Raw genomic sequence first — 24,199 nt, 5'->3', positions numbered from 1 at the left:
TGTCTCAGTAGTTAGGAGCACATCTTGCAGTGGAGCCCAAATGGGTTCTGTTCTCAACACCCACTTTGGATGGCTCACAAATGCCTGTATCTTAAGCTCAGTGGAATCTTGAATTCCTCTTTTGGTCTCTATGGTACCCTGATAAATGCTTTCTCATCTATACAGAAGAATATTCTAAGTAGAAAAACAAGCTGTTTCTTTACTGCAAGGCCTGTTGCTATTTGTTTTTTATTTGTGTGTGTACTAATGTGTGGAAGACAAAGGACAACTTTTCAGGAGTAGCTTCCCACATTTTACCTTGATGAGATAGGATGCCTTTTTCCTGTTGTACTTCATAGCCCAGGCTAGCTGGCCCATGAGATTCTCAGTGATTGTGTTTTTCTCTCTCTCGTCTCCCTTTAGGAGTGCTAGGTCTCTATAAATTGGCTAAGTTTTAGAAGCTATGCTTTGTGCTTCCCACAATTATAGTTAACTCAGTCATTCTGGATTTCTGACAGGGTTGAAAACTTATAGCCTCATAGCCAATCCTGACTATTTACTTTGAGAGAAAAGATTTGAGTGGATGGTCGTCAGCTGACATTCATTCTAAAGCCAGGTTCAGAACTAAATGTTTCAGTTAGGATAGATGACAGAGGTGCTGGTTAGTCAACAAAAGGATGGACTGGGTATTAGGACTATCTTGTACCTCACTGGTACAAATTGGCATAATTATGGTCTAATTGTATTGTGAGAGAAAAGTTTCATTTTAACAGGAAGGGTGATGTGTAGGAGGAGCTAAGGTGGGAGGAGTACTGAGGGGAAGAGATGGAGTAAGAAGAGGAGGAGAAGAAGGAGAGGAGAAGCTAGGTGATGAAAGAGAGAAAGAGGGGGGAGACAGGGAGGCAGATGTTCATGTATCTTCACCAGTCAAAGATAGTGGTTATATCTAGGTTGGGTAGTGTGTTACACCTCTGATTGAACAATACCAAACTTATAAAGCCTATGATTAACATTTGTTAAAAAATGTATAAATGCAAAAAGGAAAAGGGGGCATGGGATAGGGGTTTCCGAAGGGGGGGGAATGAGGAAAGGGGATGGCATCTGAAGTATAAATAAAATATCTAATAAAAAAATAAGAAAAAAAAAAGGAGTGCTAGGATTAAAGATGTGTGCCATCACAGCTGTTTTTCTCATAGGAACCAGGAATCACTGATCCCTGTGTGCAGCCACAGACTATTGTGTATTATTGCTACACAAATTCAGTCTTTGATCTAAACGATCTCCCTGGTTCTATGGCCACCATATTGACTGATTGAACTCCATATTGGCAAAACCACTGGTCAATTTCTAGTTTAAATTGTGGTTAACTGGCAGCTGTGACATATTTCTTTGATGCATATAACTTGCCTTCCAGAATATCTTATTTTCACCAGAAATTCTGGGAGGTCCCATAAGAGATGCCAATAGATACTGATGAAATCAAGATCCTTTCTTGGATGCTCGAGGACAACTTTATAATTTAAAAGAAAAACCCCAGGGCAGGCAAGCCATAAATCTCAGTGGTTGCCCAGAAGAGCAAGATGAAGAGGAGAAAACATGAAATATTACTGAAGTCAGACACATTGAGGACAAGCAACCATGTAATAGAGAAGTATCAGAAATAAATACTTGAGTTCTGGATAGCTTTCTAAAGTAAGAGAAAATTGAAGAAAAAAAGAAAGAAAGAAAATTGTTACCTTACCTTACTCAAAAAGGTCTTTGGACTCTACAGAACCTCACAGTGGTTGGTAGGGACTGCATTAGAGTGCAGAATTCTGGTGAGAAAAGTACCTTATATCATTAAAAGCCATTTATTTCTCCTATCTCTTCAGCAAGATGAGTCTATCTTCATAGGAGTGGTCCTACATTTCTGAAAGGTGTTCCCTTAGCTGGTTCTACCAGTCTGAAGCATGTTCTCTTAACCTGTCCATCTTGAATTTTAGGTTTTCAGCCAGGCCACAGATTTTATTTTCTTGACCAGGAGTTGAAATAGGTGTCCTTCAATGGTTCCTGTTGGCCTCTAAGATCCAAACCCAGGGGACATGCTCCCCAAGAAACACTCACGGACAGGATTTGCTGCAATAACATGAGGTTTATTGATGATAAGATGTTAACCAGTATACTGGGGTTCCCCTATCCGCAGACAAGAGGAACCCCGAGCCAAAGCTGGGAGCAACATTTATACGGAACTCACGAGGGCAACCACAAAGGTTGACCTTCTTAGGTCTGGTCTATAGATGACTCAGATTCACACATTACTTTTATGACAATGAGTGTTTTCCGTTTGCCCAGATTTACCACGTTAAGCACTCAGTTTCCTGACCACCTCCTATCCAGGACTCCTTTCCTGTATTGTGCCTACTTGCTCTGGGCCCTCCTCACCCACAGGTAGATTCCCTCCTCTGCAGGTGGATTCCCTCCCCTTTGGTCTGAGGAATGTTAATCAGCCTCTCCCTTCTTCCTCTGAATGTTAATCCAGCAAGTGTCCTCTGACTAAGGAATGTACTCCTCCTGGAATGTGCTCCAGGCAGTGAATTCTAAATTCAAACCAAGACCAGAATATTCCCAAGTGCTACTGTGACATTCTAATCTTTAAAGTGCTTACCCTAAGATTGTTTGGGAATCAGATCAGGGATAAGAGCAAGGAAACATTGAAATTCTTGGCCTTCAGCTAGGATAGACCCAATAACATTTCAGTTCATAGTTAGAGACAGGAATAGAGGTGCCTGCCCCTAAGCTGCCTGTTCCTATCCTGTGTCCTCAGTGTTCTTTTCTTTGCCTTTCACTTGTTTGTTTTTACTTTCTTAGTGTTATTATCTGGTCTTAAAGCTTTCAAGATTTCCATGCTAATAATTTCAAGTTCATATTTGTAGCCTAATCTTTCTTTTGAAATTCAGTCTCAAATACTCAACCACCTGTTTCATGCCATGCCTGAATGTCTTACAGGCATCTCACATAAGAACTCAATCTCAAAGAAAATCATTACAAAGGCATGTTATTTAGAGCATTGTATTGAAAGATATTAAAAACTTATGAAAAATATAGAAAGTTTTTATGACCCCTAGACCTGAGCAAAAGAATGCAGGTTCACTAGTTCCAAGAAAGCAGAACTGAATGTAAGATTTCAGGCCTTCACTGCCCCGATACATTCCGGGAGGAGTACATTATCCCTGAGTCAGAGGACACTTGCTGGATTAACATTCCTCAAGCCTCAGGGGAGAGAACCCACCTGTGGGTGGGGAAGGCCCAAAGCAGGAAGACACATTCCTGACTACAAAGAAAGATGCAAGTCATCTGGGTGGTCCCAGGAACTGGTTGACCACAAGATAAATGGTTGGTCGAGGTTACATCCTTACAAAAGATAAGTATACTTTCTACTGTTTTTATGTTATGTTTCCTTGGTAACCCCCTCACCCCCTTGGTTTGTGATTTGGTCCTATATAAGCCCTTCACTCCTAGCCCACGAGGTCGTCACTCCTCTGCCCCTATGTGGGTCATGAGTCTCGGCCTCAGTTGACTGATCCCGTAATGTACCCCATGTTGTTGCATCAAGAATGGTGTCTTGTGAGTTATTAGGGTGGCAGTGAATTTCTGAGGCTTGAGGGAGGTCCTCCCTTCATGGTGGGGGGGGGGGTCTTACAGTATCAGCTAAAAATACAGTAAAAATCAGTAAAAATAAGACTATACATTTCTACCCCAAGCATTTATTTTGTATATCTTTGTGGATATACACCTACTTACAAAAAAAATTAGAATTTTCAGTTTCCAAAAGAATAATGTGATGCAGCAACATCACTTTATAAGCTGAATGTGTGGTCAGAGGAATAAGCAACATTGAGTTCTTTTGCCCACTTGATTACTATCACCCTGAAATACAAGGAATGACTTTGAGAAGAACTGCAGATTAAGTAAGAAAGCCCCAGACAACATCCGCTTTTCTGAATAACTCCAGTGCTTCTGAAATATGACAGTTTGCTGTTGTTTCCTTTTATGGTTTTTTAATTACTGATTTTATTTGCATGAAATGAGGATCTGGGTTGCCTAGGAGTTCGTCTGTTCCTACTGCATATTTTTCTTCTAAATAGGCACACTCTGCTGTAGTTCCCTTACTGCCTCCAACATTTGGACAGATCTTACTGTCTGTCTTCTCTCCTTTCACTGTCTTCTCATTACTACCAGAGAGAGGGGTTATTGTACAAATAGAGGATCAGTGGAGTTTTCTAAGCTTGGAAATAAGCTATGGGAGACTGCTAAGAAAAAAGATGGCTGCAGTCTTTTCTTAAAGATTGTGTGAGAAAGGAAGAACAACCCCTTATACAAGGTGCACCCTTAGACTTCTTTACTTGATTCTTCAGCATTGTTTTCAATGTCAAAGAATACAGAGCAGGGTTGATGGTTACTCTAAAGACCTTATGCCATTCCATTAAAATGAAGCTTGGCCTAAGAATTTTTAACAGTCTTAACTCTCAGTTTTTGATGCTGATGATGCCTTAGCTGAGGGTTTGGGAACAAATCAGGAATTACCTCAGTGACTATAAAAATGGCTTTGTCAGAAAAAGGAATGCTAGAGCAAGACAGTACTCTGTGAATAAGAGGTGATCACATACACACTGGTCTATGAGGTCTAGGAGGGGCATCTGTGTCTGCAAGATTCACTGCATTAGGAATCACAGTTCATTTTTTAGTTCCTTACTTGACAACAGAGAGATACTTGGGTTTTATTTGATGGACAGTTAGAAGTATTTCTCTACTAAGAAAGATAATCTTGGACTCCAACTGTTCCCTGCCCACATTTGTTGTTAGAGAAAACCCAATTTCTTCTGATGATGTTTTTGTTTAGTAGGTGGCCTTTCCTAAAGATTGGATTATATTTTTGTTCACTTCATAGTTATCATATCTGATTTTGTTAACTATAAAATCACTTTCCAACAAGTTGATCATTATAAATCAGCACAATGTATTAGTCATTTTTTAAAAATTAATTGCTTTAGATAAGTTGGTATGCTGGCTAGTTTCGTGTCAACTTGACACAAGCTATAGAGTTACCTGAAAGGAGGGACCCTCAATTCAGAAAATGTCTTCATAAGATCCAGTTGTAGGGCATTTTTTATTTAGTGATTGATGGGGGTGGGGGGCTCAGCCCATTGTGGGTAGTGCCATCCCTGTGTTGGTGGTCCTGGTCTATAACAATGGCTCTCAACCTTCCTAATGCTACAACCATTTAATATAGTTTCTCACGTTGTGATGCCGACCTTCAACCATAAAACTATTTTTTAGCTACTCCATAAGTATAATTTTGCTACTGTTATGAATTGCAATGCAAATGTCTGATATGCAGAATATGTGATATGCCACCCCCAAAGGAGTTGCAAACCCACAGGCTGAGAACTGCTGTTCTTCTTTTGTTTTTGTTTGTTTGTTTCTTTGTTTTTGTTTTTGTTTTTTTCGAGACAGGGTTTCTCTGTGTAGCCCTGGCTGTCCTGGACTCACTCTGTAGACCAGGCTGGCCTCGAACTCAAAAATCCACCTGCCTCTGCCTCCCAAGTGCTGGGATTAAAGGCGTGCACCACCACTGCCCGGCGAGAACTGCTGTTCTATAAGCAGACCTAGCAAGTCAAGGAGAGCAACCCAGTAAGCAGCACCCCTCCATGGCCTCTTAGTCAGCTCCTGCCTCCAGGCTCCTGCCCTGCTTTGGTTCCTATGATCATTAGTTTTGATGATAAACTGTTATATCATTGGCTCTAAATCTTCCTAATGATGCGGCACTTCAATACAATTGCCCATGTTGTGCTGACTCCTAACCATAAAATTATTTTCATTGCTACTTCTTAACTGTAATTTTGCTACTGTTATGAATTATAATGCAAATATCTGTGTTTTCTGATGGTCTTTGGAGGTTGCAACTCACAGGTTGAAAACCAGTGTGTGGGGCTGGTGAGATGGCTCAGTGGTTAAAAGCACTGACTGCTCTTCCAGAGGTCATGAGTTCAAATCCCAGCAACCACATGGTGGCTCACAACCATCCATAATGAGATCTGATGCCCTCATATGGGTATCTGAAGACAGCTACAGTGTACTTACACAAAATAAATAAATAAATTCTAAAAAAAAAAAAAAAAAAGAAAACCAGTGTGTGATAGGGAAGCATGAAACATATAAACCCTTTCCTTTCCACGTTACTTTTGGTCATGGTGTTTTATCATAGCCATAATAATCTAAACTAAGACAATGGGTGAATGGGTTGTAGGTTGACAGTGACTTTTGTCCTCAGGAGCTTCCATATTCTACACGCTGATAAGCACCTGCTCCAAGATCAGTCACACAGCATCAAAATGTCTTGCTGGGAAATTATTTAACTAAAGAAGGTTGGAAGTGTTGTTAATTGCAAATAAGGAACATGGCCTATTATAGAATGTAGTCTGCTCACATGTGTCTGCCTTCATTATTACAAAGTTTCTATGTGACATAAAAATTCTACACTGTGCAGACAAAGTGCCAGCTAGCAACAGAAGGCATGTGTTCCACTCTGAACAAAAGAACATTTATTTCTACAGCCCAAGGCTGATGTTAATAAAAAACTTTTTTTTTTTTTTTTTTTTTTTTGCCTATCTTAAACTTTTTATGGAGATAATATTTAGAAGCAAAAGTGCTTTCACAATAATCTGCTTTGTGGATGGAATTTACATCTCTGGGTGTGTGTTGCCTTTTTGATACGCCTATCATCTGAAAAAAGGACCTTTTGTTTTTCAGACAGAGTCTCAGTAGGTAGTCTTAGCTGGCCTGAAGTTTGCTATGTAGATGGGGCTGGATTCAGACTCATAGAGATTGACCTGTCTATGCCTCCTGGATGCTGTGATTAAAGACTTAACTTTAACACAGAAAATCAAAACCACAATGAGAAGCTGCTTCACCCGCTCATACTATCATTTTTTTTTGCCATAATGGCATTTTTTAGATTTATGCTACTCCACCTTAAATTATAACAAATTACTATACTTTGGGTTACTGATGTTTTTGAATTTTGCTTGTATGTTTATAGGAGGTATGCTTATATGTATATGTATGTGTATGGGTGTTCCCATATGTGAGTGTACATATGGGCACATAAATGTGCAGGCTTGGAGTTGATACCGGGTGTCTTTCTCCATTGCTCCACACTTTATTTATTGAGGCAGAGTTTCTCACTGAAGCCTAGCTCAGAGCTTCCCATTTGGCAAAATAGGTTAGAACAAATTGTTCTCTGTTTTAAAGCAATAAATTTGGTTATAGTTATGTGTGGAAAGAGGAAGCTGTTACACCCACAAGTGGCCTAAATGTGTAGACTCTGAGACCTTGGTTTGTTTTGGGTTTTTAAATAGGGTCTGCTATGTAGCCCAGGCTGGCCTTGAACTCCTGGTCTTCCTACTTCATTGTCTTCAGTGCTGTGATTCTGGGTATGTTTTTAGTTCTGTAATTGTGTGTCATTTTTTTCCAGAGAGAGTCTGAGGAAACACCAAATAGTAAACAGCAGTAAAAGTTAAATATTTTATAATATTTTGATTTTTTATATTTATCACAAATCAGATAAAACAGTAGTTTCCAAAATGGAAATAGAAAAATGTTTTAAAAATATTTATTTTTTATTTTGTGCATATGAAGATTTTGTGTGATGTATGTATGTATGAATGTATGTATACCTCTTGTATGTCTTGTGTGTTTGGAGGCCAGAAGAGCATATCAGATCCTTTGGAGCTGAAACTACAGATAGTTGTAAGCTGCCATGAGGGTGCTGGGAATTGAATCTTGGCCCTCGGTAAAAACAATTACCTTAACTTTTGAGCCATTTCTCCATCTCTAGAAAAAAGATGTGTTTTTACCTGAACAAAAACCTTATCATGAGAATGATTGAGGTATAGGATGTTACTGACTGTTACATAGACATTCAAGTAATTGCTGCCCATGTCTCCTTTCTTCAACAGTGCAAATCCAAGTGGAGGAAAAAGAAGATGATACAGAAGAAAGCTCAAGTAAGCAAGGGTGGGCTCCTTAGGAAGAGGTTCCTGTGGGTGGGAGGGAATGCCTCTGCCATCTTGTCCCTTGAACTACTACATAAAATCACAGGAGTGTGTGGACATGCTTTTTTTTTTTTTTTTTTTTTCAGTCTCATTGATTCAGTCTCACTGAAGAGAATTTTTATTCAGTGTGTATGTGCACAACCAGATGCATGCACACACACAACTTTTAAGTTGTTCATTATTAAAGTAAACAATTATGTTTAACATTTTCTTTTCCATTTCTGTCCTATTTTCTTTGGGGGAAGCCTTGTTAATGACAAAATGGATTGGCTTACAATGAACTATAAAATCATCTGTTTTGTGCTAGGCTTGGTGAGTAGAGGCAGCTTAATCTCTGAGTTAAAGGCTGGAGTTGACTAGTGAATTCCAGGCTACTCTGTTTCTCTCTCTCTCTCTCTCTCTCTCTCTCTCTCTCTCTCTCTCTCTCTCTCTCTCTCACACACACACACACACACACACACACACACACACACACACACCTATTTGCACATGTAAAAGGTGAATTATATACTAGGATGCTTGGGTTGACCAGATGGCTGAACTAAAACAAATGGGTTCATCTGCCCTATATACCCAGTCCCTAGACAGCCTATGTGAATTGCTATATTGTTTTCAGTTTGGCTAGGCTCAGCTCTTTCCAGGTACTCAGGCCACTCATGAGCAGGGATATTAAAAAGAACATTATATGAGCAAATGTTTTGAATTTTTTTTAACCAAAAATGAAATAGCATCTAAAGAAGAGTTCATTTAAGGGACACCAGGCTGACAATTTAATACTCACCCATGTAAGCAGACTATCAGTGGTGTATTACTAAGAGCCCTGCTTGCCCAAATGAAAACAGCCTGGAGTCTCACTATGTCTTGATGTCATTGCTTAAATGAGAAGTCTGTTTTAAAAAATGTCATTTAATAGACAACCTTAAACATTTGCTGCTTACAGTTTAGATCTTTAGAAACTAGATAAATTACTAAAGCAGGTAATTGGAATATATGTGTTACCCATGGTAAAACCATGCAAATTTACTAGAATAGATTTTTTTCATGAATATTTCAAGCAAATTTATTTAGTACTTCCCCTATTTCCCATCCAGCTTTATGGTATACATAAAATCACAGGCAGGATTTTATGAATGCCAGCCTGGAAGAAGAGTTCTGATACTCAGAGTTCTACCAAGTTGACCCACCAGGACTTGAGGCCCAAGGAGCTTGGAGACACCAAGACCTTCTATCTGCCACCACCACAGAGTTTACGGACTTAAGAGCTGTTTTAAAACTTAGTTTCACTTAGACTAAAATGACACTGTGTAACAGCAGAATTCTTATACCCCCGATACTTGTTTATAGCTCAGAATGGAACTTACTCTGGTGAATATTCAGTGTTCTCTAAATATATGTTTGTTAGGTAGATTTATTATTATTCTATAGATATTTACTAGGTCAAACTGGTAAACTGCATTTACATTTATCTTTGTTTTCTTATTTTTATTGTTATAAAAACATACAATAAGAGGTTTATCCTGTCAATGTTTTCATAAAGTGTACAACATGGTACTGCTGTACCTATAAGGATTGGCTTCAGGATTCCAAGGAAACCTGGAGTCTGTAGATGTCCAAGTGCCTTCTATAAAATGTTATAGTAATTTGTTATCTGTGGACTGCTGTGTTATATTTTAAATCATCTCTAAGTTTATCATGTTTAGAATGGTGTAAACACTCTGGGAACAGTATTAGGGGATAATGGTGAAGAAAAAATGTACACATTCAGTAAAGACAGCTTTTTTTTTTCCTAAGTACTTTTAAGTCACGGTTAATTGAGGCTGTGGATACAAAATGCAAGGATATGAACAACAGACTATGCTAGCACTACATTGTACAGTATGTCCCTAGGACTTATTTTTTTTTGCCATTTGTAATTTTATGTCTGTTTATAAAAAGAGGCCATTTTTGTTTCTTCCTAGCCCCTGGCAGTCACAATTCCATTATTTACTTCTGAGCCTGAATAATTTAGGCTTTTCATCTAAGTGCAATCATGCAGTATTTTCTTCCCATGTGTGGTTTATGTCACTGGATGTAGCACCTTCAGTGTTCACACATGTAAGATATGGCAGTATTTTAGAGTCTGAATATCCCATTATATGAATATAATACATTGTCTGTTTCTGTTAACAGATGTTTTTGCTCCTATATTTCAGCTGTAGGGAATAGTGTTTCAGTGACGATGGAGTAGTCACACATCTTTAGGATCTCAGTTTAGTTGTTTTGGGTAAATGCCTGCAATTGGCAGTGCTTGAGTATCAGATACTTCTATTTACTATTTGAAGAATTCCATGTTTTTCATAGTGGCTGCATGGGTTTCCCTTCCCAACAGCACTGCACGTGGCTTCTAATTTCTTTACATTCTTGCCATCACTTGCTACATATTTGATAATACTTGTCCTAATGAGTCAATCAGTATCTCAGAGCAGATTTGGTTTTCATTTCTCTAATGATTAAAGATGTTGAACACACAATTCTATATGTTGGTCTTCTTTAGAGAAATCTTTATTAAAGGCCTTTAATCATTTCAAAGCATAAACCATTACTTTTATTTTATTATTTATCCATAGTAGTTCCTTATGCATTTTGGATATTAGTCCTTTGTTACATAGACAGTTTGCAAGTATGTATTTTATTCTTTAGATTATCTTCTAGTGAACTATTTCCATTTTCACATAAAAGCTTTTTTTTTTTTTTTTTTTTTGTGAAGTCCTATGGTTAAGCACAATGGTTCTCTTCTTGGTGAGTGCAAAGCAGGTAAACATGACCCAAGGTAGAGGAACAGAGGCAGGTTTACTGCCTGCAGCTTGGACAAGAGCACTGGGGTTACTACAAAAGCAATGCCTTCTTTGAGTGAAGAAAACCCGAGGCTCTAATGCATGCACTGAACCTAAACCTATTGATGTAAGACAAGTCTTCAGAGGCTCTTGAGCACCCTTGGTTTATGATGTGCATTCTGGAGCATGCTCAGGTTAAGGTTATAAGTCAAGAAGGAAAGATAGTCAACACATTCTTGGGCGCAATTAGGTAATGGTCATGGGCATATATTAAAAAATGTTACAATGGTGGACAGAATTATTTCCAGCCACATTTACAAGGCATCCTACAGATGGCAGGCAGAATATTTTAGTACACGAAAGTGCTTTTCTTCCAAATGTCTTTAGCTGAAACCCTAGGAAAAGGAGATATTGAAGCAGTATTAATGTAGGACTTTGTCCTTAAGGGTACCTATCTTTCCTGGCTCCTACCTGTCCTACTTATGATTTTTTTTCTTTTATGGCTTGTACTTTGATGTTGTGTTCAAGAAAGCATTACTAAAATCGATATTATAAAGCCTTTCCAGGGTATATTTTGGGAATTCTAAAATTTTGTGTCTTACATCATATGTAATACATTTTTAATCGACATTTATATATAGTGTCAACTTGGGTTGAAGTCTCTTTTTCATAGAGCTACCTAGTGTTTTTAGTGTCAATTGTTGGTGAGCTTATTTTATATAATTTGGAATGTTCTGAGCATCACTTGACTGTATATATTTGTGTTTACTTTGGGGTTCTTTGTTCCTTTCTATTGGGCACCATAGATGTGTGTGTGTGTGTGTGTGTGAACATTTTGGTCTTATTACTTAATATTTATATTTTGACATTAGGTAGCATGATACAGATTTCTTATTCTTTTAGATCTTTATTCTTTTCTTTTATTATTTTTATTTATTATTTTCATTCATCACAGATATGTAATGTGTTTTGATCATATTCTCCCCATTATCTTTGTTTATCCTCTTCCCTATTTTAATGAAACCCTTCCTCTTCCAATCAACATCTACTTCCTATTTTGAGGTCACTTTTCTTTGTGATTTGTTGGAGTCCTCTGGATGTGCAGAGGTTAGCAGTTATTAACTTGATCATGGCAAATTACTAGCTGCTACATCACTGAGATGAGTAACCTTCTTTTAACAAGTAACTGTCGATAGCTCCTTAGTGATGGGTGGGACCTTAGGAGTCCCCTTCCTTATGCACACAGACTGTGTAGGTAGCCACTTCTGCTGAGAGTTTATAGGTACAATAGTCATGTCCTCTGTGGGAATAAGCTTTTCATAGCTCTTCTTCCCATGCTCTGACTCTTACATTCTTTTTGTCCCTCTCATCTGTAGTGTTTCATGATCCCAAAAGGGGCTTAATATAGATGTATTTCTTGTTTAAGGCTGAGCACTCAAAAGTCATTTATTATCAGAACTTTAACCACTTAAAGTGTCTGCATTGCCTACTCTCTACTCTATAAATCAATCAATCAATCAAAGAAACAATCAATCAAACAAACAAATCTTATTTGGCCAAGGTTATAGCACCATTAGTCCCTGGGTACAATCAGATATATTTACAAAGCAGTTTGAAAACATGCCTGTTTAGCAAAATATCAGTAGTAGGTCCACATCCCTAAAGAGCTGAAGACCTCCCAGTCATGGGATTTTGATCAGGTGTACAGTACAAGGTATGAAATCCCTCCTGGGGAATGTATTTCAAATCCAATTAGGATGTGGTTGGTTACATCCATAGGAGTCATAGCATTATTGCACCACTGGATGCGTCTTGACTGGCAAGTTGGTATTGTAGTTTGCCGGATTCCCAATTGTGTTCTTTTTAATCATGAATGCTTTTTCTATGTTGGGGTCTTTTATGATTTTATATGAATATTTTGAGTTTATTTCTTATTGAAAAAATTGATATTGAGACTGTACTTGGGTTTTCATTGAATATTACACTACTATGAACATTTTTATAATACTAAATATTTCAAGATATGGATGTAATATGCCTTTCTACTTCTTGGGTTATCATTAACTGTTTTTATCTGTTTAAAAGATTTCCCTAGTGTATAAAAAGTTTTGGACTTCCTCGGTAAAAGCACCTTTATTCATCAAAGGTACTTTGCTCCTTTTCAGGCCCGTCTAAATACAATTGCTTTATTAATTTCCTTTTTAGTGTAAAATGTACAACTGAATTTTAAATCTCAATATGAATATTGTAAATTCTGTGGTTCTTTACTAAATTCACTTATTTATTCTAACATGTTTGCAGAGTCTTGAGCTTTTCCACATGTAAGAATATCTCATGTGCAAATTGATAGTTTACGTTTGATTGATTGAGAGCCTTTCCTTTTTAGTTTTTTTTTTTTCTTTTTTTTTTTCTGCCTGATGGTTCTAGTAAAGCCCTTTTAATGCACTGCTGAAAGAGTTTGCTTTTTTGGCTTTTCAGTATTTTAGAGGGAAAGCTTTTCTTCCTCCCACCCCCGACTATTGACCATACTGGTAATATTTACACATGGCCTTTATTATGTTGAGGTGATTCTTGCTAATCTTATTTGTAAGAAGCTTTTACATGAAACTTTACATGTTCAGTGTTGTTAAGTGGTTTTCTATACTTATTGATGTGACCTTTGTCCTTCATTCTGTCAGTGTAGCAATGGAGCAATGTCACCTTATTTGATTTTGACATCTTGAACCATCTCATTGTTAAATCTTATTTTGTTATGGGCATGGTATACAGTCCATTTGCTATGTTGTTATATTTGACTAATGTTTCATTGTGAAATTTTGCATCAAATTTTTATGAGAAATATTTTTCTCTAGTCTTTTGAATAGGACAATAGTGTGGGTCTCATGTAATAAGTTCAGAAATGTTCTTCCTTTTCAATTTCAAAGTGTTTCATAGACTTGCACAAACTCTTCTTTAAAGTCTGTGGGTTTTTACTTATCAATCTAGTAAATTTATGAGTCACATATTTTTTAAAAGGATATAAAGATACAATTTTAGAAAAATAAGAAAGAATTATTTGGAATCAACAATGAAAATGAGTTAGGTGTGGTACCTGTAGTCCCAGGTACTTGGAAGACTAAAGCAGGTTAATGAATTGAACCTACTATTTGTGCCAGCCTGGCCAAATTAAGCAAACTCCTAAAGTGAATAATAAAATAGTAAAGTGGGGCAGTGGTGGTGCATGCCTTTAATCCCAGCACTTGGGAGGCAGAGGCAGGCGGATTTTTGAGTTCGAGGCTAGCCTGGTCTACAGAGTGAGTTCCAGGACAACCAGGGCTACACAGAAAAACCCCGTCTCGAAGAACCAAAAAACAAAAACCAAACCAAACCAAACAAACAAATAAAATAGTAAATCAAGGGTGGGTAGTTTGAAGTAAGAAGAGTATAAAAGATTTTATCGATTTCTCTAAAACTGTTTTGGTTTGTAGATATTTCCTTGTGAGCCCTAGTCTCTGTTCTAGGAAAATAGTAATAAATAAATACACAGTGCTTTATAATTTTATCATTACATATTAGATGGTAACCTCCAAACTTGAACCTGATTTTAGTGGTTTTAGATATCATTCATAATATGTTGAACTCATTGAATTATCTTAATAAGTAAAGACTGAAACTGTAAGGATTAATTGTAATGCAGGAACCCCATTTTTGCACATTTGAACCACAGAGCAAATTAAGTTAGGTGTGTGTGTGTGTGTGTGTGTGTGTGTGTGTACACGTGCATCTACGTGTGCATGCATATGTGTAAAATAGTGGGTTTTTTTTATACTGTGGGGAGCTGATAGTTGTTGCCACCAGCTCATGATACAGTTCCTAAAAAGCAAGAAGCTTGTAGTGAGAGAAAACTAGCACTTTCTGATGCACCAACTGCTGTGTTCAGGTGAAGAAGAAGAAGAAAAACTACCCAGAAGAGAGAGCTTGAGACCAAAGAGGAAACGGACCAGAGATGTCATCAATGAGGATGATCCAGAACCAGAGCCAGAGGATGAAGAAACAAGAAAGGCAAGAGAAAAAGAAAGGCGGAGAAGGCTGAGGAGAGGAGCGTAAGTTATTCCTGCTGTACAACTGACAGTATTGTTATGTAAAGACACAAGAAAGAAGATTGCTGTATGTGGGGACTCATTGGGCTTAAAATCAGTCATTAAAACTACTTTTAGTAAGACAGGCTTAATCTGGTTGTGCCATTTCTCTCTCTCTCTCTCTCTCTCTCTCTCTCTCTCTCTCTTCTTCAACTTTATTTATGTATGTAAGTAGCTTTCTTCAGACACACCAGAAGAAGGCATCAGATCCTATTACAGATCGTTGTGAGCCACCATGTTCTTGTTAGGAATTGAACTCAGGACCTCTGGAAGAACAGTTTGTGTTCTTAATCACTGAGCAACCCCTGTAGCCCCCACTTAAAAATATTTAAGTACTAACATGCAGTTTCTTTTTTTTAAGGTGAATACACACTAAGAATGTAGTGTAAAAGACTACATTTTTCCCCCTGTAAAAGACTCAAATTGTTATAATATTGTAGTTGTTTTAAGTATTTGAAAATTATAATAACATTTGTATACAGTATAATCTAAGATACATAAAAGACTCCAGAAGAATGAGCTCAAACCACTTTCTCTTATGGAGAAGTAATTGGTAAACTAGGACTACATTTAATACAAGAGCTCTGAATACTTTGTATAGTTTTATAGGGTTATTAAAAAAGAAAATGAGAACAAGACTGGGTTCCATGTAGTAGCCACAGCCTAAAATGTTAACTGCTCAGAATTTTATAGAAAAAGAGTGTGCTGGCCTTTGTTATAGAACACTGGACACACACACACACACACACACACACACACACACACACGCACACAATTTGTTTGTTGTTCTTGTTTTAAAGATAGGGACTTACTATGCAAGCCTTGGCTGGCCTGAAACTCACTAATAAACCAGGCTGGCCTCAGAAGTGCTAAGACTAAAGGTGTGAGCCACCACACACAGCTCATATTTATATTAAAAGTATTCAGCATTTTTTTAGCTCCAAATTTTTTTACTTCTGACACTGTAGAGAGTAATGTGTTTAAATGCTATTTTTAAAAGATTAATTTTTGGATTACTAAAAATTTACAGATGGCAGGGAGGGGAAGCGTGCCTGCACACAGCTAATCATGGAAAACCTAGACCCTCTTGGAAATGCATCAAGTGACAAGCCAACCTGTTCCATATGGTTGAAGGTTGCATGGCTTTGTGGACGATCCTGGGCAGTGGGATGCAATATTCCTCTACCTTGTCTTCCTCCAAAGATGCCTTTCAGGATTTGATACCTCTGTTTTATGTTATCCCTGAAATAATTGTTATTAAATGAAACCATATGGAATTTTGTCAGGTAGAGAGAGGCAAAGCTCTATTTCCATCTAGAGTACAAGTAACCAGATTCTTAATGTCTTAGCTTCACTTTTGAATTTCCCTTCCACTGTTATTTCTTTTTCCTCCCTGAACTTTATCTTTCCTCTTGAATATCATGATGTCATTAACTCTGATACTTTTATGTGCATTATCTTTTTAGCAAGGATTTAAGAAAAATCCAAAATGCAATTAAATTTCAAGTCCCATGTAATGTTATTATGGTTGGTGCCGTCCTTATACAGGAATAGGTCCTGTTAGCAAAGCTTGTTCTCTCTTGGAGGTATTTCCTCAAGAAGACATCACCAATATCACCAATATCACCAATGTACACATCTGTGCTGGAGTTTGTTTGTTTTTTTTTTTTTTTTGCCTGAAGACTTTCATATAAAATGCTCAGCCTCTGGGAAACTGCCCCGTGCTCACCCATTGGATCTTCTTCTATGAGAGTATTTCACTTCAGTTCACCCACTTCCATTTTGAGAAGACTCAGAGAACCTTTATGTCACTCCCCATCTCCCAAACCCACTGTATACCCAGTTTTAGTTACCACAGTTTTCAAATTATGTTGCCCAAACTACACTGCTTTAATAGGCATAGTGTTAGCATTTATTTACCATGGTTAGTCTTGGCTAACATTTTTTTTTTTTTTTTTTTTTTTTTTTTTTTTTTTTTTGGTTTTTCGAGACAGGGTTTCTCTGTGTAGCCCTGGCTGTCCTAGAACTCACTCTGTAGACCAGGCTGGCCTTGAACTCAGAAATCCACCTGCCTCTGCCTCCCAAGTGCTGGGATTAAAGGCGTGCACCACCACCACCCGGCTTGGCTAACATTTTAGAGTCCACCTTCTATTTTTTTTTTTTTTTTTTTTGTAGATGAGACTCATTTGTTAAATGGAATATGTTCGTAAAATGTATTTTGAAAAAACCTATTAGACAATAGAGGACAGATTGATTTAAGTGAATTAATTCAAAATCTTTCTCTTTATATGTTCTAGCAAAGCCTCAGGGAGTTTTTCTTGCCTTCACACACAGTTTCTATCAAGTAACTATAAGGTTGTAACGTTATCTTTGGTCATGGTTAAGACACACTGCCTTGTTAGACACTGTAGAGTATTTCTAGTGATATCACAGGCTTTTCCTGACCCACTTTTAAACGAGTAAGCAAAATGTTCATAGTAGTGAAAAAAATTCAGTATGTTATGTTTCTTTGCCTCACAACTGTTGGTAAGCTTAAGATAGAAAGTCTTACACAGAGCACTTCTGAATTTCAGAAGATAGAACATATGCCATATATATATATATATATATATATATATATATATATATATATATATATATATTCTTTCTTTGAGTGGTTTCTAGATAAGCAGTTTCCATGTAATGCTGATGAGAATGATATTTTAGTTGCTTGGATATACTCTGAAGTACATCAGGATCCTCTTGGAGTTATCAACAATTAACAATAAAGTTTTTTGTTGTTGTTCTTTTTTTGTTTTTTTGGAGACAGAGTTTCTCTGTGTAGCCCTGGCTGGCCTGGAACTCACTCTGTAGACCAGGCTGGCCTCGAACTCAGAAATCCGCCTACCTCTGCCTTCTAAGTGCTGGGATTAAAGGCATGCACCATCACTGCCCGGCAACAATAAAGTTTTTAAAAACATGGACACCTCAGGTCATTTAGGGTAGAGTGCACATCTTCCCATGCCATTGTCACCTTGTGGAGCATTGCTGTGTTCTAAGATTCCTCGATTCAATTACTGGTTTCAGGATGACAACACAGTGATATTCAGAAAAGTGTAATAATACATAAATGTTTCTTCCATAAATATTTATGCAGACCCCCAAATTCATTGTATCGGAAGGGAGAGACTACTCAGACACAAATTATGGTAGAATAAGGTAGAATAGATGTGCTGGAGAGAAAATGGGAACAGAGTGTTTGGAGACAGAGAGAAGTAAACGTTCCTGGAAAATGAGTATCAGTGGTACATAAGAAGTAGGGGCTTAGAACCAGAAAGATCTTTTTTAGCTGGCCCCTGAGATTCGACAAATGTAAATTTGTAACCTTTGAGACCGTTCAAGCATTGGTTGGCCTATTCTTTTATCTCACTGAGACCGTCTTACACATGATTCATAGTGGAACTCAGCAATGAAGTACATTATCTTAGTTAATGTATATTTAGATTATTCTGGAATGGTGGCTCAGGTAAAGGTTTGAAGTATCAAATAATTAGGTTACTAATTTTAAAGATTTTTTTTTTTTTGCAAATTGACTCCAGTCTTGACAATTTCACTCATCCATTCCATGTGCTAGCTTTCTTTCTTTTCAAGATAGGCATGTTTTGACTTGTGCTCCTATTTATAGTTGTGTGGAAACAAGCTTAATTATTTTAAAATATTTAAAGTTAAAAACATATCTAACTTTTCTATGACTAACTAACCCAACTTCTATATTGCTTCAAATTGGCAAATTATAAAAGTAACAAAAATATGATTAGAGATTCTCAAAACATTCTCAAGTATTTTATGCTGTCGTTACATAACATTATAGGATTCTGTGTAATAATTATCAAACAATGAAAAAGAGAGACCCCAATGATAATGTGTGTTACATCCTAGTGCATGCCCCTATATAATTTTCTTGAACCAAGTTTCCTATTCTAAGCAAAATATTTGTTCTAGTTTTCTTTCTGTTGCTGTGATAAAATCACTGACCAAAAAACAGCTTGTGGAGGAAAGGGAGTTAAGATTGCATACCACAATCTATCCCTGAGGGAAGTCAGGGCAGATAATCAAGCTGGAACAAACCATGGAGGAGAGCTGCTTACAGATTTGCTCCCCATGGCTGGTGAAGCTACCTTTCTTATAAGAAAGGTATACCCTGGTCCATCTGCTAGGGACAGTAGACTGTGCCATCCTGCATCTACTAGGATCAAGAAAATGCTTAACAGACATGCCTGCAGGCCAGTTTGACTAAGGCAGTTCCTCAACAGAGGTTCCTTCTCAAGTATCAAGTTGACAAGCAAGGTTATCCATCGCAATATTTGTATTGCCCCCCAAAACAGACTGTCTCTCGAAGGTGTTATTTTACATGAATAATCTGAATTTTTATTTGAGTAATAAAGGTATGATTAGAAACTACAGATTCACAAGTCTGCAAATGTGTCTCCCTACATTATAATTAATCATTTAAAAATAGCGTTTCCCCATATTCCTATTTAGTAAGAAGCTTAGTGAGCTATAAAATGAGGTTTTTTTTTTTTTTTTAATAAGAGTTTACAATTTCTTTTTTAGTCTGGGTCTAGTGAGGAGAGAGTTCAATAGTGAGTTGGATACTGAGAATCATGTATAAGAGTTGTTAGCAGTTATAAGTAAAATACTTTAAAAAAAGAAAAAAGGCTACAGCACCTGGTATTCCCAGGTGGTCTCCCATTCAAGTACTAACCAGGCCTGACCATACTTAGCTTCTGAGATCAGATGAGAGCGGATAAGTAAAATACTTAACTAGACCTTTAGAGAAGGCAAGCAGGAATATAAATAACAAGCAGCTAGCTAGCATTCATGAGCTGGAATCCTGGGAACGGTTAGGATGAACATGTCAAGTGTAGAGGAAGGAGAAACCCAGGGACCTGAAGAAACTGGAAGCTGGTTCCACTGGGGAAGATGATGAACTGAATTCTACTGGCATTGGGAGAATTCTGCTAGAATTGGCAGAATAGAATCACTTCCAGCTCTGGGAGGGGCTTTCAGCTCCAGGAGTAAAGTGATGCTGTGGAGGAAGTGTCATCCTGGGAGGCAAAAGGAAGCAGGCAGGAAGCCACAGGAAAAGATGGAAGGCACTTAGTAATTCTCACAGTCTGAACACAAAGTTGAGAAAGCAAACATAAGACTGTTAACAGAGCTGCAGTCTTATACCATAATATTAAGTATGAAAGGGTGTATTTAAAATTGAGACACTAACCTAATAATTAAAATAATCTATTGCCAACAGTTTGATTTCTATAATGTAGTATTATATTGCTCCACTAAGCCATGTGGCTTCTGTTTAGATTTTTTTTTTCTTTAGCTTCTAGTTTTTCAACAGTAAGATCACAGAAAAGAGAAGGCTGTATCTGCTTAGAGAGAAGGCAGATTCCTTTGAAGGGGGCTTCAAAGCATTTGCTTCCACCAAAAGTATTTCAAGTTGAATTTTATCAAATGAAGTTTTGGGTGTAATTAACAGATTAAGCTTCCTTTGAGAAACAGAATTTCCTTCTCCCCTGTTTCAATTTTTTCCCCTTTTCTCTTGAGACAGGGCTAATTTAAAATTTCTAAGGACACTTCAAAGACATCTCTACCTTTAATTTATTATCCTTTTTGAAAAATAAGGTTCTTAAATGAAACATAGAATTGAGAGGATAGCTGCCAAGGGGAACAGTGGAGAGACGTGTGTATCTTGATGGATCTGTAACTATCCTTTCTGCAGCTTCCTTGTCCTGACAGCTGGAGGCTGAGGACATAAAAGAACAGTTCCATTTTGAGCATTAGAATGCAAATGGAATTGTTGAAGGTTATAATAATCCTCAAACCGGATTGGAAGTATTGAGATATGAATTCTAGAGCTTAGGGGACTCCTTATTGACTTTGGGCAGCTGAGTTGGAAAAGGGGCTTGCGTGTCTGACAGGGTCCCTTTTTAGGCTTAGGAATGAAGCAGAGTTTAACCCTTGGTTTCATTTTCTTTTAAAGGGAGGAGGAAGAAGAAATTGACGAAGAGGAATTAGAACGATTAAAAGCACTGCTAGATGAAAATAGACAAATGATTGCTACTGTCAAATGTAAACCTTGGAAAATGGAGAAGAAAATTGAAGTTCTCAAGTAGGTTGCTCCTTTTCACATACAGACACATACATCTCAGAAATCTGATTACCTATGTGGTATAGACGATGCTATCGTTAGGTATATGCACGTGCTAGAGAGATTTGGGATTGATACTTACAGACTGAAAACAATTTTGAGCAAAATCACATGTGGACTCTTGTAACCTCTGTGGTTGTCTTGAATCATCTGTTCTTCAAACCGGGGTTACCTTTCTTATTATTTCTTTGTAGAATAATATATTTGAACGTGACAGGGTGGTTGCTTGCTCTTCTTTCTCTGTAGAGTTTATAGATTCTAATGAACTTCGCTGTTGCGGCTCTTATGAGAGCACAAGGAGGCTGTTACACTGACAGAACAGTGCACAGGATTTTGATTAAGGCCTATGCTACCAGTTCATATGTCAGAGACCCAATTTAAGTTTCATGTTGACTGCTGAGATGGGTGCAAACACATCCACAACACAGCTTTCTAAACTTCTTGCGTGCAAAATGAAACAAGCACTTCTTTTGGGGCAGAGGTTGGTGTGCATGAGTGCATATATGTGTGCATGTGTGTAAGATAAGTTTTCTTGCTGTGACTTTGGGAGTGACAGGTTGTGCAAAGGAACATGTCGAGATTGATGCCTATGTCTTCCTCCCTCAAGTTTGCCACAAATGTTATTTTTCCATCGGACTATTTTATATATGGTGGTGTGTTTCTAAACCCATCTTCCTCTCAGCCCATTTCCCTAATGATGCTGTCAAGTGGTAGGAATACCTAGTTGTAGCTGGTCCTGATTAAAGGAGCTGAAGGAGCAATTAGGACTGTGCTCCTCTAGACCTGAAGTTGGTGTGTTATTTCAGAAAATTATTTTACATTTTAGCTTCCCAAGATCCCAGTTATTTCATTAAAAACAGAAAAAAAGAAAGAAAGAAAGAAAATAAAAAAAGAAAAGGAAGGAGGGAGAGAGAGAGAGAGAGAGAGAGAGAGAGAGAGAGAGAGAACCTACCTTTTGCTTATGGATCTGGATGTCCTTTACAGAGTTTGTGCCTGGATTAACCTTATGGAGTAAGGTTTTCTGTGCTCCAAACAATATTGTTTTCAGTGGTAAGCACCACTCCTTTTTCTCCACCCCCGTGTGTGTGTGTGTGTGTGTGTGTGTGTGTGTGTGTGTATTATCTGCATATGTCTGTACATATAGCCCATGCACTTGTCAAAATACTTTTCATTTAATGAGATGGTAATGCACTGACATAGGTCTCTTCTGGCTCCTAAAATATATTTTGAGATATCAATAGCTTATTAAATCCCCCAGCCTGGGATACACACATGCAACTATATACAGATGTTCAAATATTAGAAAGTAATAATATCATAAAGTTCCAAAGAATAAACTTGAGGAAGAATGTCAAGAAGCCCTGGAGCTATTCAAGAACAATTTTACACACACACACACACACACACACACACACACACACACACACACAGCTCTTTTACTTGCAGTTCCCATGTAGGACAATAGGACAGTTGAATAGATACAGGTTTGAAACTTGAGTTTGAATTTCTTGTCTTCAATTTATTGGCTCAACAAAATTGGAGGACAAGTGTAGCCTTTCTTCCCCACTCTTTCTCATGAAATTACATTTATAGGATGATATGTCATGGGAAACATTTGGCATAGTGTTAACCTATCCCACAAGTCTAGGAAGCACCACTGAAAACAGACTTTATGCTGCATGCCCTGAAGTATGATAGAACACAGGGGAGAGTTGGGACCTGACAAGGCTAGGTAGGAGGAAACCTAGCTACAGGGGGCCGCAGGAATGTAGAGGATGGTGACACACTTGGGGTATATGGATTAATTACCATATTTTAAAGTATTAACCAGAGGTCCCAGATCTCCAGGATGCCTTTAATATAGTCTTGTAGATTTCAGAGTATGAGGTCTTAGGTTGGACCCTAGAAATTAGTGGCTTTTTGAAAACACTGAGAAATAAAAATCAGACTGAGAAGAAGGGCAAACTTAGCCACCGCACATGACATGAATTGAGAATGAGAGCTCGGAGTGAATACAGAACACAGGTAGTTTTTGTTTGGCCCCTGTGGTTTCTTTCTTTTTTATTTTTTTGTTTGTTTAACATTTAAAAAAATTTATTTATTTTATGTATATGAGTACACTGTAGCTGTCTTCAAACACACCAGAAGAGGACACTGGATCCCATTACAGATGGTTATGAGCCACCACGTGGTTGCTGGGAATTGAACTCACAACCTATGGAAGAGCAGACAGTGCTCTTAACCACCTAGCCATTTCTCTAGCCCCCAAATTATTATTTTGTTTTTATCACAGCAAAATGTACACTAACAAAATTAGCCGCTTAGCCACTTTTTAAAATAATAATTTTCTTTCATGTATACCTTTTAAATGCAGAGGACTTTACCTTTAAAAAAAACCAGTGTTATGTCCAGCTTATAGACAAGTGGCAAATGGGGCACTGCCTTCCTACTTGAAACAGCTGGAGTTAAGCAAGAACTGCCCTCTGGAAGTTATTTATTCACTCTGGGTTTGAACCAGATTCTGCACTATTTTTTTTCCTTTGTTTGTTTATTGTTTCCGGCTTGGCTGGCCCTTGCAGGCATTTATATTGTCTGCCTCCTAAGAGGCCAGCTAGGAATCAGGGCGGGAACCTGGAGACAGGAGCTGATGTGGAGACCACGGACAAACACTGCTTACTGGCTTGCTTTCCATGGTTTGATCAGGTTGTTTTCTTATAAAACCCAAGACTCACACATTAATCACACATCAATTAAGAAAATGCCCTACAGGCTTGCCTGAAGTCTGATCTTATGGAGGCATTTTCTCAATGGAGGTTCCCTCCTCTCAGATGACTACAGCTTGTGTCAAGTTGACAGAAACTAGCAGCACAGAAAGACAGAAGCAGAGAGAAAGCTGTCTGACTCCTTTGCCCTAGCAAAGCTGAGGCAGAGGAACCTCCGGGCACATAGTCTATGAGGCAGTGAGCATTGGCTGACAGTGTGGTTGGAATCTATATGGAAGAA

General features: G+C 37.8%; 1 protein-coding gene across 4 annotated transcripts in view; it reads left to right on the top strand.

Annotated features, from left to right (window-relative positions):
• Tmc1 (transmembrane channel like 1) overlaps nucleotides 1-24,199 on the top strand; it is a 159,085-nt gene that overhangs the window by 44,160 nt on the left and 90,726 nt on the right. For all 4 annotated transcript variants that reach the window (XM_076928178.1, XM_076928175.1, XM_076928173.1 and 1 more), the window contains 3 exons: nucleotides 7,977-8,024; nucleotides 14,805-14,967; nucleotides 21,029-21,157. In XM_076928178.1, the coding sequence (XP_076784293.1) occupies nucleotides 7,977-8,024; nucleotides 14,805-14,967; nucleotides 21,029-21,157 (340 nt within the window). The remainder of the gene's footprint in view (nucleotides 1-7,976; nucleotides 8,025-14,804; nucleotides 14,968-21,028; nucleotides 21,158-24,199) is intronic.

The sequence above is a fragment of the Arvicanthis niloticus genome, chromosome 1 (genome assembly GCF_011762505.2).
Source record: "Arvicanthis niloticus isolate mArvNil1 chromosome 1, mArvNil1.pat.X, whole genome shotgun sequence".
Taxonomy (NCBI): domain Eukaryota; kingdom Metazoa; phylum Chordata; class Mammalia; order Rodentia; family Muridae; genus Arvicanthis; species Arvicanthis niloticus.
This window is presented reverse-complemented; position numbering and strand designations above follow the sequence as displayed.